The sequence below is a fragment of the Podarcis erhardii genome (assembly GCF_964252035.2).
Source record: "Podarcis erhardii genome assembly, chromosome: 2".
Classification (NCBI taxonomy): Eukaryota; Metazoa; Chordata; class Lepidosauria; order Squamata; family Lacertidae; genus Podarcis; species Podarcis erhardii.
In genome coordinates, this window is record NC_138498.1 from 123562971 (window position 1) to 123586784 (window position 23814).

Here is a 23814-nt window from a genome sequence, read left to right on the forward strand (position 1 = left end):
ATGGTCCCCAAAGAAGAAGCCCTGTACTCAGGGATTGTCAAGCTGCTCCAGCACTTCCGATGGACGCTCATTGGTCTCATTGCACCAGACACCGACAATGGAGAGAGGTTCCTGAAGACCTTGAAGCCGGTGCTCATCAAAAGCGGTGTTTGTGTTGTCATCTCACAAATCTTCCCACAACTTAATACATTGAAAGAGAAGATCCATCATCTTCCATTCCTCAAGTGGAGACAAGTTCATGTATTTGTTTACTATGTAGAAAAATCTTATGTCTTAGAGGGAATATTAATTATACAAGGTTTATTTGACAAGGTGGTGAAACCCACTGTAGGGAACGTGTGGATCACAACAGCAATGTTGGACATTTACTTGGATGTAATGTACTCTGACTTATCTTTCCAACACATCCACAGTATTTTCTCTTTCTTTTGGGAGACAAATAAATATGATGATTTTCTGCCCTTTTCCTCTGCTATTAAGAAGTTTTGTGAGGATGCTTTTAATTGCTCCTATTCAAAGGATGCATTCTCAGTGAAAGGCTGGACAAGATGCAGAGAGAGAGAGAAACAGGAGAGGCTGCCTCAAGACCACCTGGAAGGAATCCTCTCTCTAGATAGCTATAGGATCTACAACACTGTCCAAGCTGTGGCACATGCCTTAAATGCTGCATATTCATCTAGATATAAACAGATGGTGATGGACCGTATGGAAGTTCAAAGGCTGCAGCCATGGCAGGTATTCATTAGAATAATGGTGCTTCTTCATGCCTCCTTATAATATCCTTAGAGGTCACAGCCCCTCTGGTCACACCCACCATCTTTAGCACAACTCCTTCTACCGTGGCCCATTTGGAGTAAGTCGTCCTACCTCCTGCATTGAGTTCCTTTCTGCAGGGAAGATGGTCTTGGGCAGGCTCTTCCTAAGCCTCTCTCCCTTCTCACTTGGGTGCTCCATTGGCACTGGCCTGGGCAAACCAAGCCCCAGCTTTTCTCCAAGTGTGTGTGTGTGTGTGTGTGTGTACGGGAGCCTTACTAAGTGTGTATGCATGCAACCAAGGAAACGGGGGCAATTGGCAGGCCCCCAGCTGGCTCCAGTCCACCGGCCAGTGTGCCACAGTCTATTATTTCACAAATGTTACTCAGAAATAACCATATATATATATATATATATATATATATATATATATATATATATGGTTCTCTTCTAGTTTTGTCCATCGTCCCTTTCTTCCTGGTTTCGGGTTGCGTCCGTCCTTACTTCCCTTTAATCTTAATTTTCAATCCGGTGTTCTAATGTCTAAGGCTCTCAAGTCACTTCCATGCCACCTCTGCAGATTTTCTTGCTCCTGGTTGTGATGCGACGCTTTCTTGTCCCTTGTTGAAGTCTTTTGTACTTTCTTCCCCTTCTCCTTGGGGAGTGGATCTCTGGGAAGTTCCATACAGTCATAGTCTCCATTTTCATTTGTCAGGTTGTTCCATTCCCCCCAGTTCCACTCCCCATTGTTAAATTTATAATCCAAACAGTAGTTGCTCCAAAAGTACTTGTTCTCTTGTTTCACAGTCCCACTAGAGCTAAGAATCCCCTTAACTCCAGAAGTTTGCAGACACCCTTTGGATTCAACGACGTTAGATCTCTCATTTTGTAACTTTTGAGGTATAATAGCAATCTCTTCCATCTCCCACTGCCCTTGGGTTTGCTTTAAGTCAGTTTCCTGGGTCAATTGTTGTAAAGTTTCACTCTCTTCTTCTCCTGTCAATCCATACTTTCTAGCTACAGCAGTCATGGCATCCAGTTTCTCATCTACCAAGTTCATATCCTCCTGCAGCTGCTCCAGCATAGCATTCACTTTAACACGGGCAGCAAGAAAAACTTCCTTCCTGCTCATTTTTAGTCAAGGTCAAATATCTGGTCTCACGCTGATTTCCACAGCTGTTATGTCTCTTTGTGAACTGCAACAAAGAAACTAACAAACTCCCTCTAGAGGGCAAAACTTCTGTTCACCTCCATCTTTAAAATGTATCAAACAAAGGAAAATTTACTTTCAATTTTCCAATACTTTGTTTCCTTGCAAAAAGCACAAGCAGAAAGCGACATTAAAGTCTATTTGTTTCTCTTTTGTTTCTATCCATCCAAATCCGTTTCCTTCAAAGAATCTGTCCTGACGTCCTGTCCCCAGGTTGGGGGCAATGGAAATTTATTCCTTTACTTTCTATCTGCAGGATTAGATACTCAAAGTTCTTTTACCCCCTTTCCTCCTGCCGTCAAGGGGGTTTTAATGGTCATAGATGCCGGAAATTTCAATCTTTGAATCAAATTCAAGGCTAATTAGTTTATACGATCTTTGCTTCAGTCTGTTTACAAAAAGCGGGAGGCAGACTTCCTTTTTATACCTTCCCGCTTCGTACCTAATTCGATTTTTTTTTTCCTTAATCCAATCCTCCGTTTTTACTCATGGGTACTTGTTTAAAGTCCAAATGTCATCAGGAAAAAGCCGGCGCTCTCCGTTGATGGCTGTGCGGCTTCCCTCCGTGAAAGTAGCAATCGGTTCGTTTGCACCACGCTGCTCACCCCACTTCACTCCGGAGCCCCAAAAAAGGGTTTCCCGGTGAGTAGGGGAGGCGCTCTCGGTGCTCCGCCGAACCCCACGTCCCCAGGCTCCTCCGCCTGGGGTTTCTAGCGGGTCCCCACCTTCGCCGCGGTGGGAAGACCCGATTTTCACGGAGCCCGTTCCTCCAGTCGGAGGAACTCCGCCATTCGACGATGGTGCCAACCCGGAAGTCCTCTCCACACGTCTGTTCTTAAGGTGGAACGGAATATCCCAACAGGCTACACATAAGCTCATTAGTGTAGAATTAGGTATACATGTGTAACATTTCTTGTGCCTTAATATTCTCATCCCATTAATTGGAATGGTCATTTCTATTTAGCAGGGTTTCTCAAATTTCTTTTTTATGTTGAGCATGGGATAGTCCACACCTGCATGTATCTGAAATTGTCTATGGCAGTATTTCCCAACCTTGGGCCTCCAGCTGTTTTTGAACTACAATTCCCATCATCCCTGACCACTGGTCTTGCTAGCTAGGGATGATGGGAGCTGTAGTCCAAAAACAGCTGGAGGCCCAAGGTTGGGAAACACTGGTCTATGGCAGGCATGGCCAAACGTGGCCCTCCAGCTGTTTTGGGACTACAATTCCCATCATCCCTGACCACTGGTCCTGTTAGCTAGGGATGATGGGAGTTGTAGTCCCAAAACAGCTGGAGGGCCAAGTTTGGCCATGCCTGGACTATGGAGAACAACTTTGGTCTTTCCCATTCATGCAGTAGACATTCCCCTTTGGGTTGCAGTCTAAATACCTCTGTTCAAAAGAACACTGGAAATAGTTAAAAGCATGGTGGGAAAAGAAATGAAAGCTATTGTGATTCCTAAACACACACTTTTCAGCCTGGGGCACAACTTCTGGTGTAGAAATTTGAATGTGGTTTGCTTGGTGCAGTTCTCTGGTTTTCAGAACAGCTGAAGGATCAAAAGAATTTATCACCGTTCAGAAGCATACTGGAAACAGGAGGAAGAAAATAACTGAAAGTACCAAGGAAAATAGTGGGTGTGCAATGGAAAGTAACAGAACACCAAAACAAATAACCCTGTGTGGAGCTGTTTGAAGCCTGATTTCCCCCCAGCTTATCTGGTTATCCCCATATCCCCAAATTTACAGTGGAACAACATTAAGTTTGGTGTTGTTTGTGGGTGGACTATGCAGATTAAGTTTGAATGCAAACAGCATGGGAATGCACAGTAGACTCCCTCAATGTTTAGAAAGACTCCAACTCTGAGTCAGAGGAGCTCTAAGCACGAAATGGGCTGAACTGGATAGTAACGAAGTTTCCCATATTCTAAATGTTGCTGTTTTAATTTTAGCTCCACCCTTTCCTGAGATACTCACAGTTTTACAATTCTTCCATGGACGGAGTATACTTGGATGAGAACGGGGAACTGGCAGCTGACTTGGACGTTGTGAGCTGGGTGAAGTTTCCCAATCAGTCCATCCTAAGGGTGAAGTTTGGGAGTCTCGACAGACAGGGCTCCCCAAACCTGCAGCTCACCATCAACCAGGATGCCATTGTGTGGCCCAAATGGCTCAATCAGGTGGGGGAGATCATCTCTTTCATTTAATTGGGTTCCCTATCCCATAAGTTCCAATAAGGGTGCCAGGCTCTGTGTGGAGCTGCCTTCAAATTCATGCCATGTCCAAGGTCCAACATTTCTTCAAGACCTTATGGTGGTCCCCTGAGAAGCTGTGTAAATGGAGGGTCCAGCTATTGGGAAGGAAAGGCAAATTTCAAGGGCGTAGATAATTTTAGTTACTAAATGAGGTGGCCAAATTTAGAGTGTAAGGCCAAATTTAGAGTGTAAGAACAGCCTCATATCTCTAGTACAGTGAGGTTTCCTGACTGGTTGCATTTTCTGAAATCCACCAGGAAACCAGTTAGGCCTCCTGCAATTTCCTTAATGGTCTTTCTCTTTATGCTTAGACCTTGCCTTCTTCCAAGTGTGTGGAAAGTTGCCATCCCGGATTCGTCAAGGTGGTTCAGGAAGGAAAACCACTCTGCTGCTATGACTGCATTCCCTGTTCAGAAGGGACCATCTCCATGCAGGAAGGTGGGTAACCGTCTAGGAAAGGGACACCCTTGGGGAAGCTGACACAGATATCAAAGACATTTTTAAAGTGAAATTTATAACTGCCCAATGCTATGTGATTATAGTTCATGCACAAGTTGTACCTTGTTAGAGCACTCCTCTGCATTCCCTTATGTGTGCATAGATACGTTCTTTCTTAGAGTCAAATTCCATGACATCTGGAAGCAAGCCTACACAGCATGGGGGGAAATCCTCAGAACTCACATTAGAAATGTCGGTGACTGCTCTCTGGTTTTGGGAAACCAATCCCTTCTGACTGAGGAAATTTCACCCCTCCCATATCCAAGAATCTCCTGATGAGTCTGCTGATTCTCCAGAGAGGAGGGGCGGTGTTCTGCTTTCTACTTATTCAGCTCCAGCACCAAGTCAGTCAGTCAGTCAGTGTGTCGGGGGGAGAGAGAGAGAGACTGAGTGTTAGAGATCGCGTGTATAGATAAGGTTGCTGCTAAGAGCAGCTGCAGACACTCAGTGCAGCATTCATTTATGCTTAGACCTCATATAGCTCTGTATATAGTTGTGTATTATAGTTGTAGATAGAATGAAGAAGATATTCTACAGAGCTGCTCTCCGAGTCGTTTATGCTCTGCTATACTCTGCCATACTCTGCTGTGCGACGACTGTCTTCTTGTTGGAGTGAATCCGGTGCTCACAACTCTAAGCTGTGAGTCCACAGCACTTTGACCTGTTCCTGTGTGGAAGGTGGTCTCTGGAAGTGCTACCCAGCTCGCCTAATTTCAGTCGGGGCTGAAGTGGACGAGTCCAGTTGGTGACACTGGCTCAAGGGCGGTGCTGACACTGACATGTCACTCAGATGTTGAACTTTGACTCAGGAGACCGAAGTTTTGGCCTAAGTTTCATGTATTTCGTTATTGTTGCATATTTTAAATTAGCACTAGAATGGGGTGTTGCTTCTTGTAAAAAACTTCATGAAACAAGAGTAGATAAATGCATAAATCAATAAAATCATGTCAAGTCAGAAGCAGGGATAACTGACTGATGATAGACCACTCAATTTTTTGCACCGTGGTGCCTACTGTGTGGAATGCTCTCCCAGATGAGATAATGATGTGCACCATCTGGGTGTTCTTTCATCACTATTGATGTATAGATAAATTTTGATTTGTTTAAACTGTTTTTTTATATTTTGTTCTGGTTTTTGTAAGCTGCACTGGGAATGTAGTGTGAATGGTAGAACAACAAAAACAGCAACAACAATAATTCTGTTCTTTGCAGATGCAAACCGTTGCATCAAATGTCCAGAAGATCAACATCCAAACAAGGACCGAGATCAATGTGTCCCCAAGATTATCACCTTCCTTGCCTATGAAGAACCTTTGGGGATCCTCCTGACTTCATTTGCCCTCTTCATGTCCTTAACCACAGGCCTTGTGTTAGGAATCCTAATGAAATACACAGAAACTCCTATTGTCAAAGCCAACAACCGGGACCTCTCCTTCATCCTCCTCATCTCTCTCCTGCTTTCCTTTTTGTCCTCCTTCCTCTTCATTGGCCAGCCAAGGGGAGGGATCTGCCTCTTCCGACAAACAGCCTTTAGCATAATCTTCTCAGTTGCTGTCTCTTCTGTGTTGGCAAAAACAATCACTGTGGTGCTGGCCTTCCAGGCCACAAAGCCAGGGAACAAGGTGAGGAGATGGCTGGGGAAGGGTTTGGCCAATTACATTGTCATTTCGTGTTCCAGTTTCCAAGTTCTCATCTGCACCATCTGGCTCGGGACCTTTCCCCCATTCCCAGACTCTGACATGCGCTCCCAGCCTGGAGGGATCATCCTGCAATGCAATGAAGGGTCTGTTGCCATGTTTTATACTGCCCTGGGCTACATGGGCTTCCTGGCTGCCATTTGCTTCACGGTGGCTTTCCTAGCCAGGAAGCTGCCTGGGGCCTTCAATGAAGCCAAGCTGATCACCTTCAGCATGCTGGTCTTCTGCAGTGTTTGGGTGTCCTTTGTGCCCACCTACCTGAGCACCAAGGGGAAATACATGGTGGCCGTGCAGGTCTTCTCTATATTGGCCTCCAGTGCTGGGCTTCTGGGATGTATCTTCATTCCAAAGTGCTACATTATTGTGCTGAGACCTGATCTGAACACAAAGGAGCATCTACAGGTAAAAATCAAATCAAAAGATGGTATGTGATAGTTCCTGTATGAAAATGGCGTCACAACACTGCAATGGCCACAGACCTTTTGTCTTGGTGATTTACATGTTGGTTGAATTCAAGAGTGTGTTGTGCTGAACGTTCCACCCTGCACAACCATATCCCTCTCTCTTCACCCTGTTCACATACCCAAGCCTACGATGTGAGAAGTGCTCTCTCTGTAGTGTCAAAGCCACTGTCAGCTCCCGTAAAAAATGTTGTCTATCTCTCTCTCTCTTTTTGCCAAATTAGTTTTCCAAATTTTAACCAATCAATACCAAATTACATCAGATTTAATACATTTCCCCCAAATAAGCTGACTTCCCACTTTTCTTCCTGGATGTGTCCTACTTTCCCCCGTTTATTGCTTTATATTACAAATTTATATTCCAATTAACATTTCAAACGTTATATCAATCTTAATTTTCACATTTTACAATTTAATTTCTTCTTCTCTCTTTCCCCTTTTCCCTCAGCTGTCTGGTTTTCAATTCCTGCTCGTATACTTAACAATATCTTATTCCCTTACACAGCAAAACCAGAAACAAATGAGGTCTCCCAGCTGCTTGCCTCTCCACCTTAAATCCTTACTTCTTGTTTCTATACTAATTCTCTTTGTTTTCATCTTGTGTGTGTATTGATCTGGGCCCATCCTTTCCACTACTGTTCCTCTTTCTTTCTGTCTCCAGCCTGAGCTCTTTTTGACTCTGGCTGGAGTTGCCGCTCCTGTTTGAGGAGTGGAGGGATTTTCTCACCCTTTGTCTGGGCTGACCCTAGATCTCTCCTGACTTCTTCTTTTTTTAACATGGCAGAACAGTTCTGGGCCCAACAGTGGGGAATCCAACCCAGAGCACACCTGGCAGGCCCTCTGACACATGTAAGGCAGGGGACAACTTTTAAATAAATACATGGATTGATATTTAATCTGCAAATAGCAGCTGGGGAAGAAGGCTGCATGGTGGAGGGCGAGGCCAAGGATACACTGTCTAGCTCACAAACGCTCGCAAGTGGGCCAAGAGAGATACACATTTGACCCCTGGCAAAGAGGAGAGGGAGATGGAGAGGCCCTTGCGAAGAGATCTGGAAAAGGGAATATTCTGACGGTGGTACCTGAGGAATTCTTTATTGATTTCACAATTCTGTGATTCAGAAATAAGGCCAATATTGATATGAATGCGAGAGTACGGTCTGATGCCAAAATTGGTAGGAACCACTTTAGGAGGAACCTGAGTGTATACTAGCCATCAGGGTAAGAGGCGAGCTTCTGCACATACAGTAAAAAAATCTCAGGTTGAGTAACTGTTTTCAAGGACTGTGGCTGGGTGAAAAGATGGTGAGATGCTGGGATAACAGAAGGTGGCATAAGATGGCACATATATCCTATATAGGGTGTGTGTTAACAGATATGCACCCACAGACTATTTTGTACTTCAGTATGTCATGTAATGCATTACTGAATAAAGTCTGACCAGTTGGGAATTTGGTGTGAACCTTAGTAATGAACCCCCAAGGGAATTGTCTCCTACATATCCCACGATGGGGAACCAATTTTCCTGCAGAGAGCTCCATTCCCTTTGGGGATGCTCCACCTGTTAGCTCTAAGCCATGCTGGAGTCAGTTGTGGCCAGTGGCATAGCCAGAATTGAACGGACCACACTTTCTTGTTCTTGTTGCAAACCGCAGAGCCAGAGGAGAGCTTGTGTGAATCGTGAGATGCAGGAATTCCAAAGAAGGATGTCAAAAACTCCAGAGTGATCAGTTCTAGTGCCTTTATTAAGAAAATTATAGGTTTACAGTGATGCAGCTTGTGTGGGATGGACACCGCAAGCAAGAAGATGCACACCCAAGCTAAAGATCAAAGCAGCATACCCCAGCCACCTGACCAGGAGGGTGAAGTTGTCAAACACCCAAACATTACCGTTTCCCTTTCTGGTCTCAGAGCTCAGCACCCCAAACCCTCAGAGAAGGGTGACATCAAAGCTCAGCACCCCAAACCCTCAGAGAAGGGTGACATCAAAGCAAGACAATTAGTATGCTTCAAAGCAAGTGACTATAAACACATATGAGCTCAGTGCTATAACCACTACCAATTAACTGGTGGGGATTTGGGTTATCTTGAGTACCAATATGGTGTTTGCAGAGTTTCCAGAACAATTCACCTTTGGTTCAGCACAGTTCTCTCTTCCTCTCAACCCAGGCCTGAACTGGGGGTCAGAGAAGTATCTGAGATGTCCGGGGAGAACAAGGAGGTTGCCGAGTCTCTAGGCAGTGATGGGCAGGGGCATACCTAGGGATTGGTCAAAGGCCTGGAAACGATGCCTTATGAGGAACGGCTAAGGGAGCTGGGCATGTTTAGCCTGGAGAAGAGGAGGTTAAGGGGTGATATGATAGCCATGTTCAAATATATAAAAGGATGTCACATAGAGGAGGGAGAAAGGTTGTTTTCTGCTGCTCCAGAGAAGCGGACGCGGAGCAATGGATCCAAACTACAAGAAAGAAGATTCCACCTAAACATTAGGAAGAACTTCCTGACAGTAAGAGCTGTTTGACAGTGGAATTTGCTGCCAAGGAGTGTGGTGGAGTCTCCTTCTTTGGAGGTCTTTAAGCAGAGGCTTGACAACCATATGTCAGGAGTGCTCTGATGGTGTTTCCTGCTTGGCAGGGGGTTGGACTCAATGGCCCTTGTGGTCTCTTCCAATTCTATGATTCTATGATTCTATGGATTGGCCATGTTGGCTCTTGACAAGGGCATAGGCTCTAGAGGGTGCAAAAATCATGCCTCTCCACTCTGGCTTGGAGCAGCTTGGTGCTTGTGTGATCCCCAGGTGCATCTCTGCTGCTCTGGCTGGCCAGATAAGACACACAGGCTCCTCTCCGAAGAGTGCAAGGGACAGGGGGTGCCGATATATCTCCTTGGCAAGGGTGCAAGGGAGTATAGGTACGCCTTGGGTGGTGGATGAGGGCTGAAGCTAGCAGTGGGCAGGACAGATGGAAAAACAGTTGAGTCACCCCTCTTCACTTTTACTTTCTCGCTCCCTCCTTTCTCCTTCTCCCTCTTCCTCTCTACCCAGTATGCCTAGGGGGCGAGGCCCAGACTCACCAGCCCTACTGAAGAGGCTCCTCCTGAGGCTGGAGGAACATCACCCGGCTATTGTTTTATTGTTTTAATATGCTGTAAACTGCTTTGAGATTTTTATTAAAAATATAAAGTGGTATAGAAATTTTAAAAATAAAAAATAAATATGCTGTCACCTGTAGGTGGCTTTTGAACTAAGGGCTGCAAACCTAGACAGCATCTTAAAAAGCAGAGACGCCACCTTGCCAACAAAGGTCCGTATTGTTAAAGCTCTGGTTTTCCCAGTAGTGATGTATGGAAGTGAGAGCTGGACCATAAAGAAGGCTGATCGCCGAAGAATTGATGCTTTTGAATTCTGGTGCTGGAGGAGACTCTTGAGAGTCCCATGGACTGCAAGAAGATCAGACCTCTCCATTCTTAAGGAAAACAGCCCTGAGTGTTCACTGGAAGGACAGATCCTGAAGCTGAGGTTCCAATACTTTGGCCACCTCATGAGAAGAGAAGACTCCCTGGAAAGGACCCTGATGTTGGGGAAAATGGAGGGCACAAGGAGAAGGGGACGATGGAGGACAAGATGGTTGGACAGTGTTCTCGAAGCTACCAGCATGAGTTTGACCAAACTGCGGGAGGCAGTGGAAGACAGGAGTGCCTGGCATGCTCTGGTTCATGGGGTCACGAAGAGTCGGACACAACTAAACGACTTAAAAACAACAACAAAGGGCTGCATGCAATTAACTGGGGGCTGATGTGTTCACAGGACTACAGGCTGACCACCCCTGGTTGCAGGCTACCCCTAAACAGCCAAGGGCATGTTTGGAAGCTCCTCTGAGAGCATAGTGGTGTTGGTTTTTCCCAGTTGTGAGATTATTGATTATCTGTACGTGACACCATCCCAGCAGTTGCAGCAAAGAACAAGGGGGTAAAGTCCCATTACCCACCAATCAGGTTCTCAAACTAGTTTAGGCCCCAGTGTTGATCTGATATTTAAAGGGAAACAAAACAGTGGCAGGTTATAGCTACATCTGCAAGATAGCTGCTGGAAATTTAATCTGCCCAAGGATCAAGTTCCCAAGGATGGAGCTTTTGGTTCAGAATTCTGCTGATTCATCTTGGGTTCAAAACATATATAGGACTACAAAACCAATTTTCTTTCTTTCACTATGTTTATTGAATGAACAAAACAAAAAGAATCAGAAAAGATACACAAGATTTGCAAGATTTTTCAGGAATAATAATAGTAGTAGTAGTAATAATAATAATAATAATAATAATAATAATAATAATAATAATTTATTTATACCCCACCCATCTGGCTGGGTTTCCCCAGCCACTCTGGGAGGCTTTCAACAGAATATTAAAATACAATAGTCTATTAAACATTAAAAGCTTCCCTAAACAGAGCTGCCTTCAGATGTCTTGTAAAAGTCTGGTAGTTAAACCTGATCACATTAGATAAAGAATAATTCAACAAGCTTCTTTGTATGGGAAGTTATGAGTTGTTTAGTTTCTTAAGCTCCTTGATATTTCTTTCTTATTAGATGCTCTCTGCTGTTGAGGTTGGGTCTCAGGAGAATAATGTAGCATTTGGGGAGAAAGATGCAACCCAAGAGACCAGCACCAGAGGCCAAGATGGAGAAGATCTCCACGGCCACCATGAACTTCCCTTTGGTGCTCAGGTAGGTTGGGACGAAGGAGACCCAAACACTGCAAAAGACCAGCATGCTGAAGGTGATAAATTTGGCCTCGTTAAAGCTGTCAGGCAACTTCCTAGCTGGGAAGGCTACCATGAAGCTGATGAGGGCCAGGAAACCCATGTAACTCAGGACAGAGTAAAACATGGTGACAGAGCCTTCATTGCATTCCACTACAACCTCCACAGCCATGGAGTAGAACTCCAGGTTTGGGAACGGGGGAGAGGTTGCCAGCCAAATGGCACAGATAACTGCTTGAATGAGGGAACAGACCAGGACAATGGTGCTTGCTAATTGTGTCTTCAAGAGTTTTCTGGCCATGTTTCCTGGCTTGGTGGCCATGAAGGCCAGAACTACTGTGACGGTTTTTGCCAAAATGGAAGAAATGGCAACAGAGAAGGTGATTCCAAAAGCCATTTGCCGGAGAAGACAGGTGACTTTTTTGGGTCGACCAATGAAGAGGAAGGAGCAGAGGAAGCAGAGCAGGAGGGAGACAAGGAGGATGTAAGTGAGGTTGCGGTTATTGGCTCTGACGATTGGGGTGTCTTTGTTTTTTATGAAGGTTACCAGGATTAGAGAGGTGATTAGAGAGAGGAAAAGAGCCAGAGAAGCTAAAACAAATCCCAAAGCCTCGTGATACGAAAGGAAGTTGATTTTCTTGGCAATACACTGGTCTTGGTCCTTGCTTGGGTATTGATCTTCTGGGCACTGGGCACAATTAGCAGCATCTGGAATTAGCAAGCACTGAGTATCTCTAATATAGCTTTATTTTCACACACACACACACACACACACACACACACACACACACCAGGCTGGTGTACATGGTAGGTGGGGATGGCAGGAGAAGAAATAAGAGGTGTAGACCCTCGTTATAAATATTCTTTTGTGTTGGCCTGCCCTATTCTCCTTCTTATTGCTCAAAATCTCTGAGATTCTGCTCTATTTTGACCTTTTATTGCAAAAGATCAGAATCTTAAAAGTTACAAAACACATTTTTTGAGACAGGGAAGCAAGCTGCAAAGAAACTTAGAACTGCAAAGTTACTTAGAACTATAGCAAATCCTACACGTTGCAATTCTGGAATACATTTTGAAAATTCTTCTAGTTACAGCGAAATTCAGGGGGATGTGGAGGCCAGCAGGGCAGAAAGAAGTCTGCACTAGCCTATTATGGTTACCAGATTTTTTCCAATGAATCCGGGGACATTTTTTAAATTATTTTTTAAGGCGGAGTAGCAACAGGGAGTCAGTAGTGGGGATGGTGAAGCAAAAGACCCTGGGCTCAAGCACACATGCATATTGTATAAAGGTGCGAAGTCCTTCTTTTGCACCCTGTGAAACATAAATGTGCAGAGTTTTTTAAAAACTGGGCAACAGTGCACCGCCTGCCTGTGACTCCTTCTCCAATGATCTGCCCCCTTCTCCCTTTGTTTTGACAGACTAGGGGAGGCTCAGGAGTTGTGGGTGGGCAGCCGTTGCCCAGGAGGGGCGCAAGGCGTGTTGTTTCTCTGCCAGGCAAGGTCCAAAGCCCTTCTTTCACACTCTGTGAAACATAAGTGTGCAGAGCTTTTAAAAAACTGGGCAACGGCTGGCTGCCTGCAACTCCCAAGCCTCCCCCAATCAGTGGAAACAAAGGGGGAAGGGGGCAGGAGTTCTGTACTGCCGGGCAACCCTGGTTCCCCTTCGGCAGAAGTGGCAGTCAGCAGCCCAGAGCCAGCCTGGTAGTGCAGTTGGCTCTGGCTGGCTTCAGGAGCTGCCTGCTGCTGTGGCGCCTGCCATTTTTCCTTACTGGAAGTCCCCATATGATGTGTTGCGCACAAGACACATCATATGGGGACTTCCGGCAAGGAAAAATGGCGGGTGCCACACCAGCGAGAAGCAAGCAGCTCCTGAAACCAGCCAGAGCCAACTGTGCTAACAAGATGGCTCTGGGCTGCTGAGGCTGCCACTGCCCTGTTTGATGGGCACAGATTTGCAAATCTGGGGACATTCCGGGGATGGAATTTGTCCGGGGACAGATTTGGAAATCCGGGGACTGTCCCCGGGAACCGGGGACATCTGGTAACCCTACCTTAACTCTACCTGGACATTCAACTTCTGCACTGTAGAATAGGGTTCAGGGTTGGAACTACCTGTCTGGTTAGAAAAAGTCCCTTCTGGACAGCGAATGCACACATTACAGCAAACCGGCTTCCCTTCTGGAATTTTTCTCCTTTGCCCTGGAGAGCAGATCTTTGCACAGCTTGCAGAAGGTGGGGTCTAAGAAAGGCAGATATAATGAAAGGTTTTCTGCATGGATAGAATTGTTTTAAGCAGGACTTGGAGGTCTTCAAAGGTGGCCCCCTCTTTGCATGCTGGAAATGATGATAAATGTAGGTAAGAGGGTCAAAGCTATTTTGAACCACTGCATGGAGCAAGGTTGGGGAACCTGTGCCTTCCCCCACCCACCAAAATATTCCCAGATTACATCTCCCATCATCCCTAACCATTGGCCCTGTTGGTTGGAGCTGACGGGCATTCAAGTCCATCATGCTCTAATTCTTTCACAAGCTCTGGGACATTCACTCCACCTTGCTAGACCACACAATTGTATCTGGGTTAATGATGAAGTCTTTGCCCTGTGGGACTCCTGGATCCATCCTCCCAACTTTCACTAAAGCTGTTGACTCGTTTCGGAAATAGATCCAGTTGAGAAGATCATAGCCAGAAGATCCCACCACACTGTTGTCCGTGAAAGATACTTCATCTCCAGCACTGTTGTTAAATCGGATGTTCCTCAAAAAGGAGAGAATCTGAGGAACAAAGTGGGGGGGAGAGGTTTAGATAACATAGTGACTCTGCTCAGCCTTGACCTATTGGAACGGTATTTGGAGGGGAGGGGGTATTATTTTTTTATAGTCTTTTGTTGAGTTTAAGACCATTTCCTTGAGGGGAACAATTTTGCCTGATGAAGGGAGCCTGAGACAGGCCTATCTTCCATATTCAACTAAGTCATTCTAGCAGAAGCCACAGGAAAGATTCCTACTAGCACCACGGGACTTGCCCTCTCCTCCTCATGCACCATTGCAACCTCCCCAGATCTGTTCTAAAGGGTCGTGAGAACCCCCAAAACAGTGTGCGGAGGAAGGAGAGGCAAGATCATTATTTTTGCCAAGCAGAAATGTGGTTGGGACACCCCTGTTTGTACCTTTCCCAGGATCCAGCTCCTGACTCTCCTGATCACTGGTCCCTTCCTCCTGTTCAGATGTTCATTGAGGCCCTGATTTCACCTCCCTCATCCTGGCTCAGTTCCTTTTGCAGGAAGAGGAAGGGGTGGAGCTTGGGACCATGAGAAGACCCTGTTGTTGGGAAAGATGGAGGGCACAAGGAGAAGGGGACGACAGAGGACGAGATGGTGGGACAGTGCTCTCGAAGCTGCCAGCATGAGTCTGACCCAACTGCGGGAGGCAGTGGAAGACAGGAGTGCCTGGCGTGCTCTGGTCCAGGGGGTCACGAAGAGTCGGACACGACTAAACGACTAAACAACAACAAACTTGCATGTGCTTTTGTCTGAGATGAAGACCCCTGAATCTAGCCCACCTGACCCTACTTGAAGAATAATGTTGTGTAAACCGGGCCATTGGCACAATCCAACAGGCTCTTCTTACGTTTGAACTAAACACAGACCCAAGATTTTGGAATTACATCCATTGAGATAATTAACCATGGGATGGAATTAACTTTTAGCAGCAGCCCCAAATAGCTGGAAAGTGCAAGTAATGGTTGCTTTTCATGGCTGGTGTCTACTTGCTATAACACAACCCACATGCTTGGGTGGGAGCAGAATGCAGTTAGATTTGTAGCCCGGAAAAGGAAAAGATAACAGGCATTATCTGTCAGGAGTTCAGCCTACACTTGAGTAGGACCCTGGCAGAGACCCATGCCCAACTGGCATGTTCTCTCCCTCCTGGTCTTTCGTTCATGAGCTTCAAAAGCTTTCTTCAACCCGAACATCACAGCGACCGATGCCAACCGACACCAGCACATTTAGGGATCTGCAGAGTTTGTGCATCATGCGCGTGACAGACCTCAGCAACTCAGCATTTTGGCTAATCTACTTTATTTACATATAAACACACAGAGAGCACTGCAACATGGCTCCCTCTCTCTTTAGCATCCGACAGCAAAGAGAAAAAAAACAAAGGACAATAGTCCCACTTCACGGAACACAGTAACACAAACATCCTGTCTCTGTCACTTCCCACTCTGTGTAGTCAAAACATACACCGTCATGTGATAGACAAAAATCCCATGACTGCAATCATAGATCAGGAATTCATAAACCTCCACTCCTCTCTCCTCACCAGGAAACAACTATAGAATGTTGCAACATTTTTGAAAGGAAGAGAGTGAAGCTATCAAACAGGAGAAATTGAGATCTTTGGATGGTTTTAAAATACCAATCTGTCTCCATCCATATTGCGACCCCTGACAAAACACTAGAGAACAAATGGGTCCATTACTTTGGGAAAGAGAGAGAGACACATCTAAAGAACGATGTTACCTGCCATGGCTGGATAGCCAGAGGTTTCTTGCCCTCCCGCATCATGGCACGAGTGGGTCTCAATGAGTACATGGCATGTAAAGCGTGTGCCACGGAGTAGATGGCATTGTACATGGTATAGCTGTGGCCAGTCATTCTCGTTTCAAACACAGAGGGCGGCAGGTCCTCTAGTTTCTCCTTCCCTGTACACTTTCTCTTTCTAGACGTTTGACCTGCTATCGGAAACCAGCAGTTAAATGCCATTTGCCACCAGTTTCGGAGAAAGACATCCCCCTCGGGCCGGGCTGGATTTAAAGCCAAGAGGAATTTATTAAACTCCTGGACATCACTTGTGTGAACTCTGAAGGACAGAGCACCGTGGAAGAATTTAAGTTCCTTCCAATGCATTTGTTCACCCAGAGCAGCAAAATCCCAGCGAGCTGTCACGATCCAAACCCTCACACGTGAGGGCCTGAAATCCTTTCTGAGAAAATCGAGTTTATGTATTAGCACGACTGCTTCCTTGTAGTCTACAGAGATAATCATGGCTTTACTCTGCCACTTAATAAGAGATTTCTTAAATAAAGTAGTTGCTATTGGCTTCATTAACCGTTCATTTATCATTTCTACCGAGGACACACAAATATCATTCTTCGTGAGCATTGGCATCAGAGTCCGGATGAAATTTTCACCAATGTCGTCATCGGAAGTGATGAGGCCAATCCAGTTCCATCGGAAATGTAGGAGCAGTTGGACCAACCCGGCGTACTGCGGCACTTCGTTGGGATCGATTCGGAAGAAGGAAGGAAGCATCTCTCTCTCAACAGGGCTGAATGAACCATAACCAAGCTGAAGGAAAGAGAAAGCCTTTATTCAAAATTTATTTATTTATTTAGAATTTTTGAAATATTTCTAATACACTTTTCCTCCCGAGGATTCCAGGGCTGTGCAGGAGAGATATAAAATTACTTGAAGTATCTTCATGCATTTGTTTCCCAGTTCAGGCTCCAAACTGAATTGGGCTCAGATGTGAACAGGCAACCAGAACAGTTCTCTCAAAACCGGAGTAATGTTATTACTGGGGTCCCCCTCAAAATATCATTTTTTATGATGTGTATCTGAAGAAGTGTGCATGCACACGAAAGCTCATACCTAGAACTAACTTAGTTGGTCTTTAAGGTGCTACTGGAAGGAATTTTTTATTTTTTATTAAGTCTCCAGAAATGTTTCAAAGCATTTATCACCATATACTATCTTTTTTGTGGCGAAAGCTGTACTGGGATGCAATCTCAAAATTGATAGAATGATCTTGATACGAATCCAAGGCAGACCTTTTAACATCACAGTAATCCAAGTTTATGCACCAACCACTGGTGCTGAAGAAACTGAATTTGCTCAATTATATGAAGACTTACAACACCTTATAGAAATGACACCAAAGAAGGATGTTCTTCTCATGATAGGGGATTGGAATGCTAAAGTATGGAATCAAGAGATAAAAGGAACAACTGGCAAGCTTGGCCTTGGAGTTCAAAACGAAGCAGGGCAAAGGCTAATAGAGTTATGCCAAGAGAACAAGCTGGTCATCACAAACACGCTTTTCCAGCAACACAAGAGACAACTCTACACATGGACATCACCAGATGGGCAGCATCAAAATCAGATTGATTATATTCTCTGCAGCCAAAGATGGAGAAGCTCTATACAGTCAGCAAAAACAAGACCTGGAGCTGACTGTGGCTCAGATCATCAGCTTCTTATAGCAAAATTCAAGCTTAAACTGAAGAAAGTAGGAAAAACCACTGGCCGGTAAGATACAATATAAGTCAAATCCCTTATGAATACACAGTGGAAGTGAGGAACAGGTTTAAGGATTTAGATTTGGTGGACAGAGTGCCTGAAGAACTATGGATGGAGGCTCGTAACATTATACAGGAGGCAGCAACGAAAACCATCCCAATGAAAAGGAAATGCAAGAAAGCAAAGTGGCTGTCCAACGAGGCCTTACAAATCGCGGGGGAGAGAAGGCAAGCAAAATGCGAGGGAGATAGTGAAAGATACAGGAAATTGAATGCAGATTTCCAAAAAATAGCAAGGAGAGACAAGAAGGCCTTCTTAAACGAGCAATGCAAAGAAATAGAGGAAAACAATAGAATGGGAAAAACCAGAGATCTGTTCAAGACAATTGGAGATATGAAAGGAACATTTTGTACAAAGATTACCATAATAAAAGACAAAAGTGGAAAGGACCTAACAGAAGCAGAAGACATCAAGAAGAGGTGGCAAGAATACACAGAGGAACTATACCAGAAAGAAATGGATGTCTCGTATACCCCAGGTAGTGTGGTTGCTGACCTTGAGCCAGACATCCTGGAGAGTGAAGTCAAATGGGCCTTAGAAAGCACTGCTAATAACAAGGCTAGTGGAAGTGATGATATTCCAGCTGAACTATTTAAAACTTTAAACGATGATGCTGTTAAGATGCTACATTCAATATGCCAGCAAATTTGGAAAACTCAGCAGTGGCCAGCAGATTGTAGAAGATCAGTCTACATCCCAATCCCAAAGAAGGGCAGTGCCAAAGAATGCTCCAACTACCGCACAATTGCACTCATTTCACACGCTAGCAAGATTATGCTTAAAATTCTACAAGGCAGGCTTAAGCAGTATGTGGACTGAGAACTCCCAGAAGTGCAAGCTGGATTTCGAACGGGCAGAGGAACCAGAGACCAAATTCCAAACATGCACTGGATTATGGAGAAAGCTAGAGAGTTCCAGAAAGACATCTACTTCTGCCTCATTGACTATGCAAAAGCCTTTGACTGTGTCGACCACAGCAAACTATGGCAAGTTCTTAAAGAAATGGTAGTGCCTGATCACCTCATCTGTCTCCTGAGAAATCTCTATGTGGGACAAGAAGTTACAGTTAGAACTGGATATGGAAGAACTGATTGGTTCAAAATTGGGAAAGGAGTACGGCAAGGCTGTATATTGCCTCCCTGCTTATTTAACTTATATGCAGAATTCATCATGCGAAAGGCTGGGCTGGATGAATACCAAGCTGGAATTAAGATTGCTGGAAGAAATATCAACAACCTCAGATATGCAGATGATACAACCTTGATGGCAGAAAGTGAGGAGGAATTAAAGAACCTTTTAATGAGGGTGAAAGAGGAGAGCGCAAAATATGGTCTGAAGCTCAACATCAAAAAAACGAAAATCATGGCCACTGGTCCCATCACCTCCTGGCAAATAGAAGGGGAAGAAATGGAGGCAGTGAGAGATTTTACTTTCTTGGGCTCCATGATCACTGCAGATGGTGACAGCAGTCACGAAATTAAAAGACGCCTGCTTCTTGGGGGAAAGGCGGTGGCAAACCTAGACAGTATCTTAAAAAGTAGAGACATCACCTTGCCAACAAAGGTCTGTATAGTTAAAGCCATGGTTTTCCCAGTGGTGATGTATGGAAGTGAGAGCTGGACCATAAAGAAGGCTGATCGCCGAAGAATGGATGCTTTTGAATTATGGTGCTGGAGGAGATTCTTGAGAGTCCCATGGACTGCAAGAAGATCAAACCTATCCATTCTTAATGAAATCAGCCCTGAGTGCTCACTGGAAGGACAGATCCTGAAGCTGAGGCTCCAGTACTTTGGCCACCTCATGAGAAGAGAAGACTCCCTGGAAAAGACCCTGATGTTAGGAAAGATGGAGGGCCCAAGGAGAAGGGGACGACAGAGGACGAAATGGTTGGACGGTGTTGTCGAAGCTACAAACATGAGTCTGACCAAACTGCGGGAGGCAGTGGAAGACAGGAGTGCCTGGCGGGCTCTGGTCCAGGGGGTCATGAAGAGTCGGACACGACTAAACGACTAAACAACAACAACAACAACAACAACAACTATCTTTTTTAACATCCAAAGTCTCTTCTTGACTTCCCATCCCTTCCTGATATTTGCTTCCTGATATTAGCTGTTTTATAATGCATACATTTTTATTATCTAAACCCCACTACCATTAAATCTTTCAGTAATCCACTGCTTATATTTCAGATCCTGCCTGTGACTACATATATGGGTGAGAATTTGATAGATAGTCAATCAGTGGTCTCCATTCTTCCTTAAACACTTTGTCATTATGCCCTCTTAGTTTGGTAGCTAATTTTGCCAGTTTCATGAACCATTTGCTCCTTCATTGGTAATCCACTTCTTTTGATTTCCGTTATTATTGTTATTTATTTGATTTATATACTGCTGTTTATCAAAAGATTACAGGGCAGTGTACCACATTAATAACATATTTTATGGAGCATACAGAGTACAGAGCATAGTAATAGACAGCATACTATATACTATATGAATATAGATATTCATATATATCTGTATATATTTACCTTCCCGCCAAAGCTGTACCTATTTATCTACTTGCACTTTGCTGTGCTTTCGAACTGCTAGGTTGGCAAGAGCAGGGACTGAACAACGGGAGCTCACCCCATCGCGGGGATTCGAACCGCCAACCTTCTGATCAGCAAGCCCTAGGCTCAGTGGTTTAGACCACAGCACCACCCGGGTCCCCAGACAAATTCTCTTACCTGTGGAATCTTCAAGATGCCAAAGAGGTATGCCATCTGCATTGATGATTTGGAGCTGAGACCCCCAATGACGGAGAACAGCTTGTCCCGACTGTCGCATTGATAGTTGGGAGCCATGTCCCCCCTCGTGGAGAGCAGAGACAGGCTGGACTCATAAGTCGTCTTTGCATCGCTGTTATCACCATAGATACGGAAGCCCAGTGTTGTGTTGGGTAGGAGCACGGGGTCCCTGTTGACCTCACTGACAGAGAATGCCAAGGCCAGGATGTGCTGGTAGTTCTTCAGCACTTGTCTGTAAGAAGCGTTGTGTCAGAGAAGGCCAGGAAATCCCCAAAGAGGACATGTCGTTCTTTCCAGACGGAGGGAAACATGGTTAAAATTAAATTTAAATTAAATTTAAAGATCCGTGTCCACGCTCTGGATCTTTCCCCATGGAAACCCACTCTTTAAGGAGCAACTGGAGCAAATGGTCCACCTGTAGAAAACCCAAACTGACATTTGCCCCAATTCAGCTTTAAAGAGTGAGGTTTCTTTTGGTGGGGAAACTTGGGGCAAAAATCCCCCCAAATGTTTGCACATAGAGCATTAAGTGCAGACTTCTGGCTGGAACGAGAGGAGTGGAAGGTAAGTGTGGATAATTGGCCTCAATCCAATTAACAACATTTTCACTCATTTACTGCCGGAATTTAGGCAATTAATCTACCCATGTCACTTGCATAAGATTGCATAGTACATTTCTAATGAAATACTTTTTTTTTTTTTAAGGCATTTTATTCTTTCATTAGATGCCACATGGCAAAATGCCGCGACTGATGCAGCCACAAGCGAGGTTTCCAAAACTCCATCAAGTCATATTTTGTGGGATCACTTTCAATTTTTTGCAGCAGCCTGGCAACTTTGATAGGATACTTGTGTGTATGCGTTTCCAACATGCATTTGAGAGTGCATGCAGGGGGGTGCCAGTGCCTCAGGTCAGTCCATTCTCCCTCTCCCTGTAAGCTGCAGCTTTTGAGGGCAAAGTCATGCACACCAGGTGTAGATCATGCAGGCAGAACAGCACAGTTTGTCATGCTTTCCACTGCCTGACCTCTGTGTAAGAGTGCAATTGAGCTGCACCGGGGAGGAGTTGGAGGAGACATTTGGAAACCAGTTGGAGCTGGTGTGCATTTAGCAATTAGTACTTCCAAGTCTAGGGGTGTTCCTAAACCACTGAGCCTAGGGCTTTCCGATCAGAAGGTCCGCAGTTTGAATCCCCGTGACAGGGTGAGCTCCCGTTGTTCGGTCCCAGCTCCTGCCCACCTAGCAGTTCAAAAGCACAGCAAAGTGCAAGTAGATAAATAGGTACCGCTCCTGTGGGAAGGTAAGCGGCGTTTGCATGTGCTGCTCTGGTTTGCCAGAAGTGGCTTAACAAAAAATTCCTTCCAGTAGCACCTTAAAGACCAACTAAGTTAGTTCTAGGTATGAGCTTTCGTGTGCATGCACACTTCTTCAGATACACTTCAGATATCTGAAGAAGTGTGCATGCACACGAGAGCTCATACCTAGAACTAACTTAGTTGGTCTTTAAGGTGCTACTGGAAGGAATTTTTTGTTTTGACTATGGCAGACCAACACGGCTACCTGTCTGTAACCAGAAGTGGCTTAGTCATGCTGGCCACATGACCCAGAAGCTGTATGCCGGCTCCCTCAGTCAGTAAAGCGAGATGAGCGCTGCAACCCCAGAGTCGTCTGCGACTGGACCTAACGGTCAGGGGTACCTTTACTTTTACCTTTATTGCTTTATTACAGCAAAGGATCGTTTTGTTCAATTAGATTTTCCCTTAATTTTGGCATTTGAAGCAGACTGCATTAATTATCTGCCCTGCTCCTGGTTCAGTTTAATGTTTGCCAATTTGTTTTACTGTACTTCTGAATGCTCTTGGCAACCTTGAGCACCACTTTGATCAGTGGAAAGGAGAAGATAGAATTGTTTTTCCATATGTTTACATAGAACAAATAATAATAATAATAATAAATATTTTCTGTTGGCGAGCTTAGCAGCCATCCCATCATGATTCATGGGGATGCTTTAGGGTTACTTTCACCACCATAAACAGAAGCACCTGCCCGTATGGAGAATTATTTGGAGATGCCATGGTGTGCCTTTCAGTAACCAAACAATTAAACCCCTGTGTTGCAAACAATTATCAGTAATATCCAAGGCAACAAGATGACCAGGTACAACAATGCAAAATCAATATAAACTCTTTATATAATCTATACGGAACTCTAGTCTACAATGATACTAGAGCAACCCAAATCCCTCCCCAGAGTTCCCATGTACGTACTTAGAAATGTAGGTGTCCCGTTCTCGGGGAGACAAATTAAACATCTGGTTTGTGTGTATGGCAATGCTGAAGCATAAATGTCCCCCCACAATGAGATCTCCTGGCCTGTAATAGTCTTTCTGGAGTTCAAAAGGCCTGGTCAAGAGACACTTGGTCCTCAGGGACATCTTGGTGGCAGCCTGAGGAAGGAGCAAAAAAACTAAAACCCAAATCATGGATGGCAGAAAGAGACCCTCGCCCCCCACTTGAACTTTGTACAGAATTAAGGGGCCACCAAATCCATAGGTCTCAGCCACGGATTCAGAACATTGGGGGGAATGACCACACGTCGGAGTGTCTGTCCGGTATCTCACTCCCCCGCCTTGCAAGAGTTCAGGGCGTATTTATCACAATAATGTTTTGCTCTGGATTTCTTTGTTGCTGAGTTTCTGGGTGGAAATCCACTGGGATTCAGCAAGAATGACTGTTATTTTGTTAATTCCAGGAGAGAAAAACAATCCCAACTTCCGGAGAATCTCTTTGGAGCTTGATGGCAAGAAACACATGTTTTGTATTGCTCGCTGGGATGCATGGGCTCGAGGATTTAGCCATAATATATTGGGGGTGGGTGTTTTTCAATAATAATAATAATAATAATAATAATAATTCCTCAGGAATACTGGACAATATTTGCTGCTCTCTCTCTCTCTATATATATATATTAGAATAAATTATTTTATGTAATATATAGTATGTATTATTATATTATGATTATATATATA

General features: G+C 44.8%; 2 protein-coding genes across 2 annotated transcripts; one reads left to right on the forward strand and one right to left on the reverse strand.

Moving 5' to 3' along the window:
- On the forward strand, positions 1-6846 carry LOC309335229 (vomeronasal type-2 receptor 26-like; the record flags this gene model as incomplete). Its single annotated transcript, XM_081850103.1, has 5 exons — positions 1-147; positions 520-735; positions 3917-4144; positions 4531-4657; positions 5930-6846. 5 exons carry the CDS (start codon positions 1-3, stop codon positions 6844-6846), a joined length of 1635 nt encoding a protein of 544 aa, XP_081706229.1.
- A 4358-nt stretch (positions 6847-11204) lies between these two features.
- Positions 11205-20857, reverse strand: LOC309336619 (vomeronasal type-2 receptor 26-like). The gene is made up of 5 exons (XM_081852664.1): positions 20727-20857; positions 16160-16987; positions 14187-14408; positions 13749-13875; positions 11205-12342 (listed from the first exon to the last, which is right to left on the reverse strand). The coding sequence occupies exons 1-5, from the start codon at positions 20841-20843 to the stop codon at positions 11432-11434; spliced, it is 2205 nt and encodes a 734-aa protein (XP_081708790.1). The 5' UTR covers positions 20844-20857; the 3' UTR covers positions 11205-11431.
- Positions 20858-23814: the final 2957 nt, after the last annotated feature.

Bases quoted from the DNA above. Each gene is read 5' to 3' on its own strand.
- LOC309336619 (XM_081852664.1), bottom strand. From the start codon at position 20,843: ATGGCTCCCAACTATCAATGCGACAGTCGGGACAAGCTGTTCTCCGTC. The intron at 16,988-20,726 runs GTAAGAGAATTT...TCTTTCCTTCAG, and splicing joins GCATCTTGAAGATTCCACAG to CTTGGTTATGGTTCATTCAG. The intron at 12,343-13,748 runs GTAGTTCCAACC...TGCTAATTCCAG, and splicing joins GACTTTTTCTAACCAGACAG to ATGCTGCTAATTGTGCCCAG.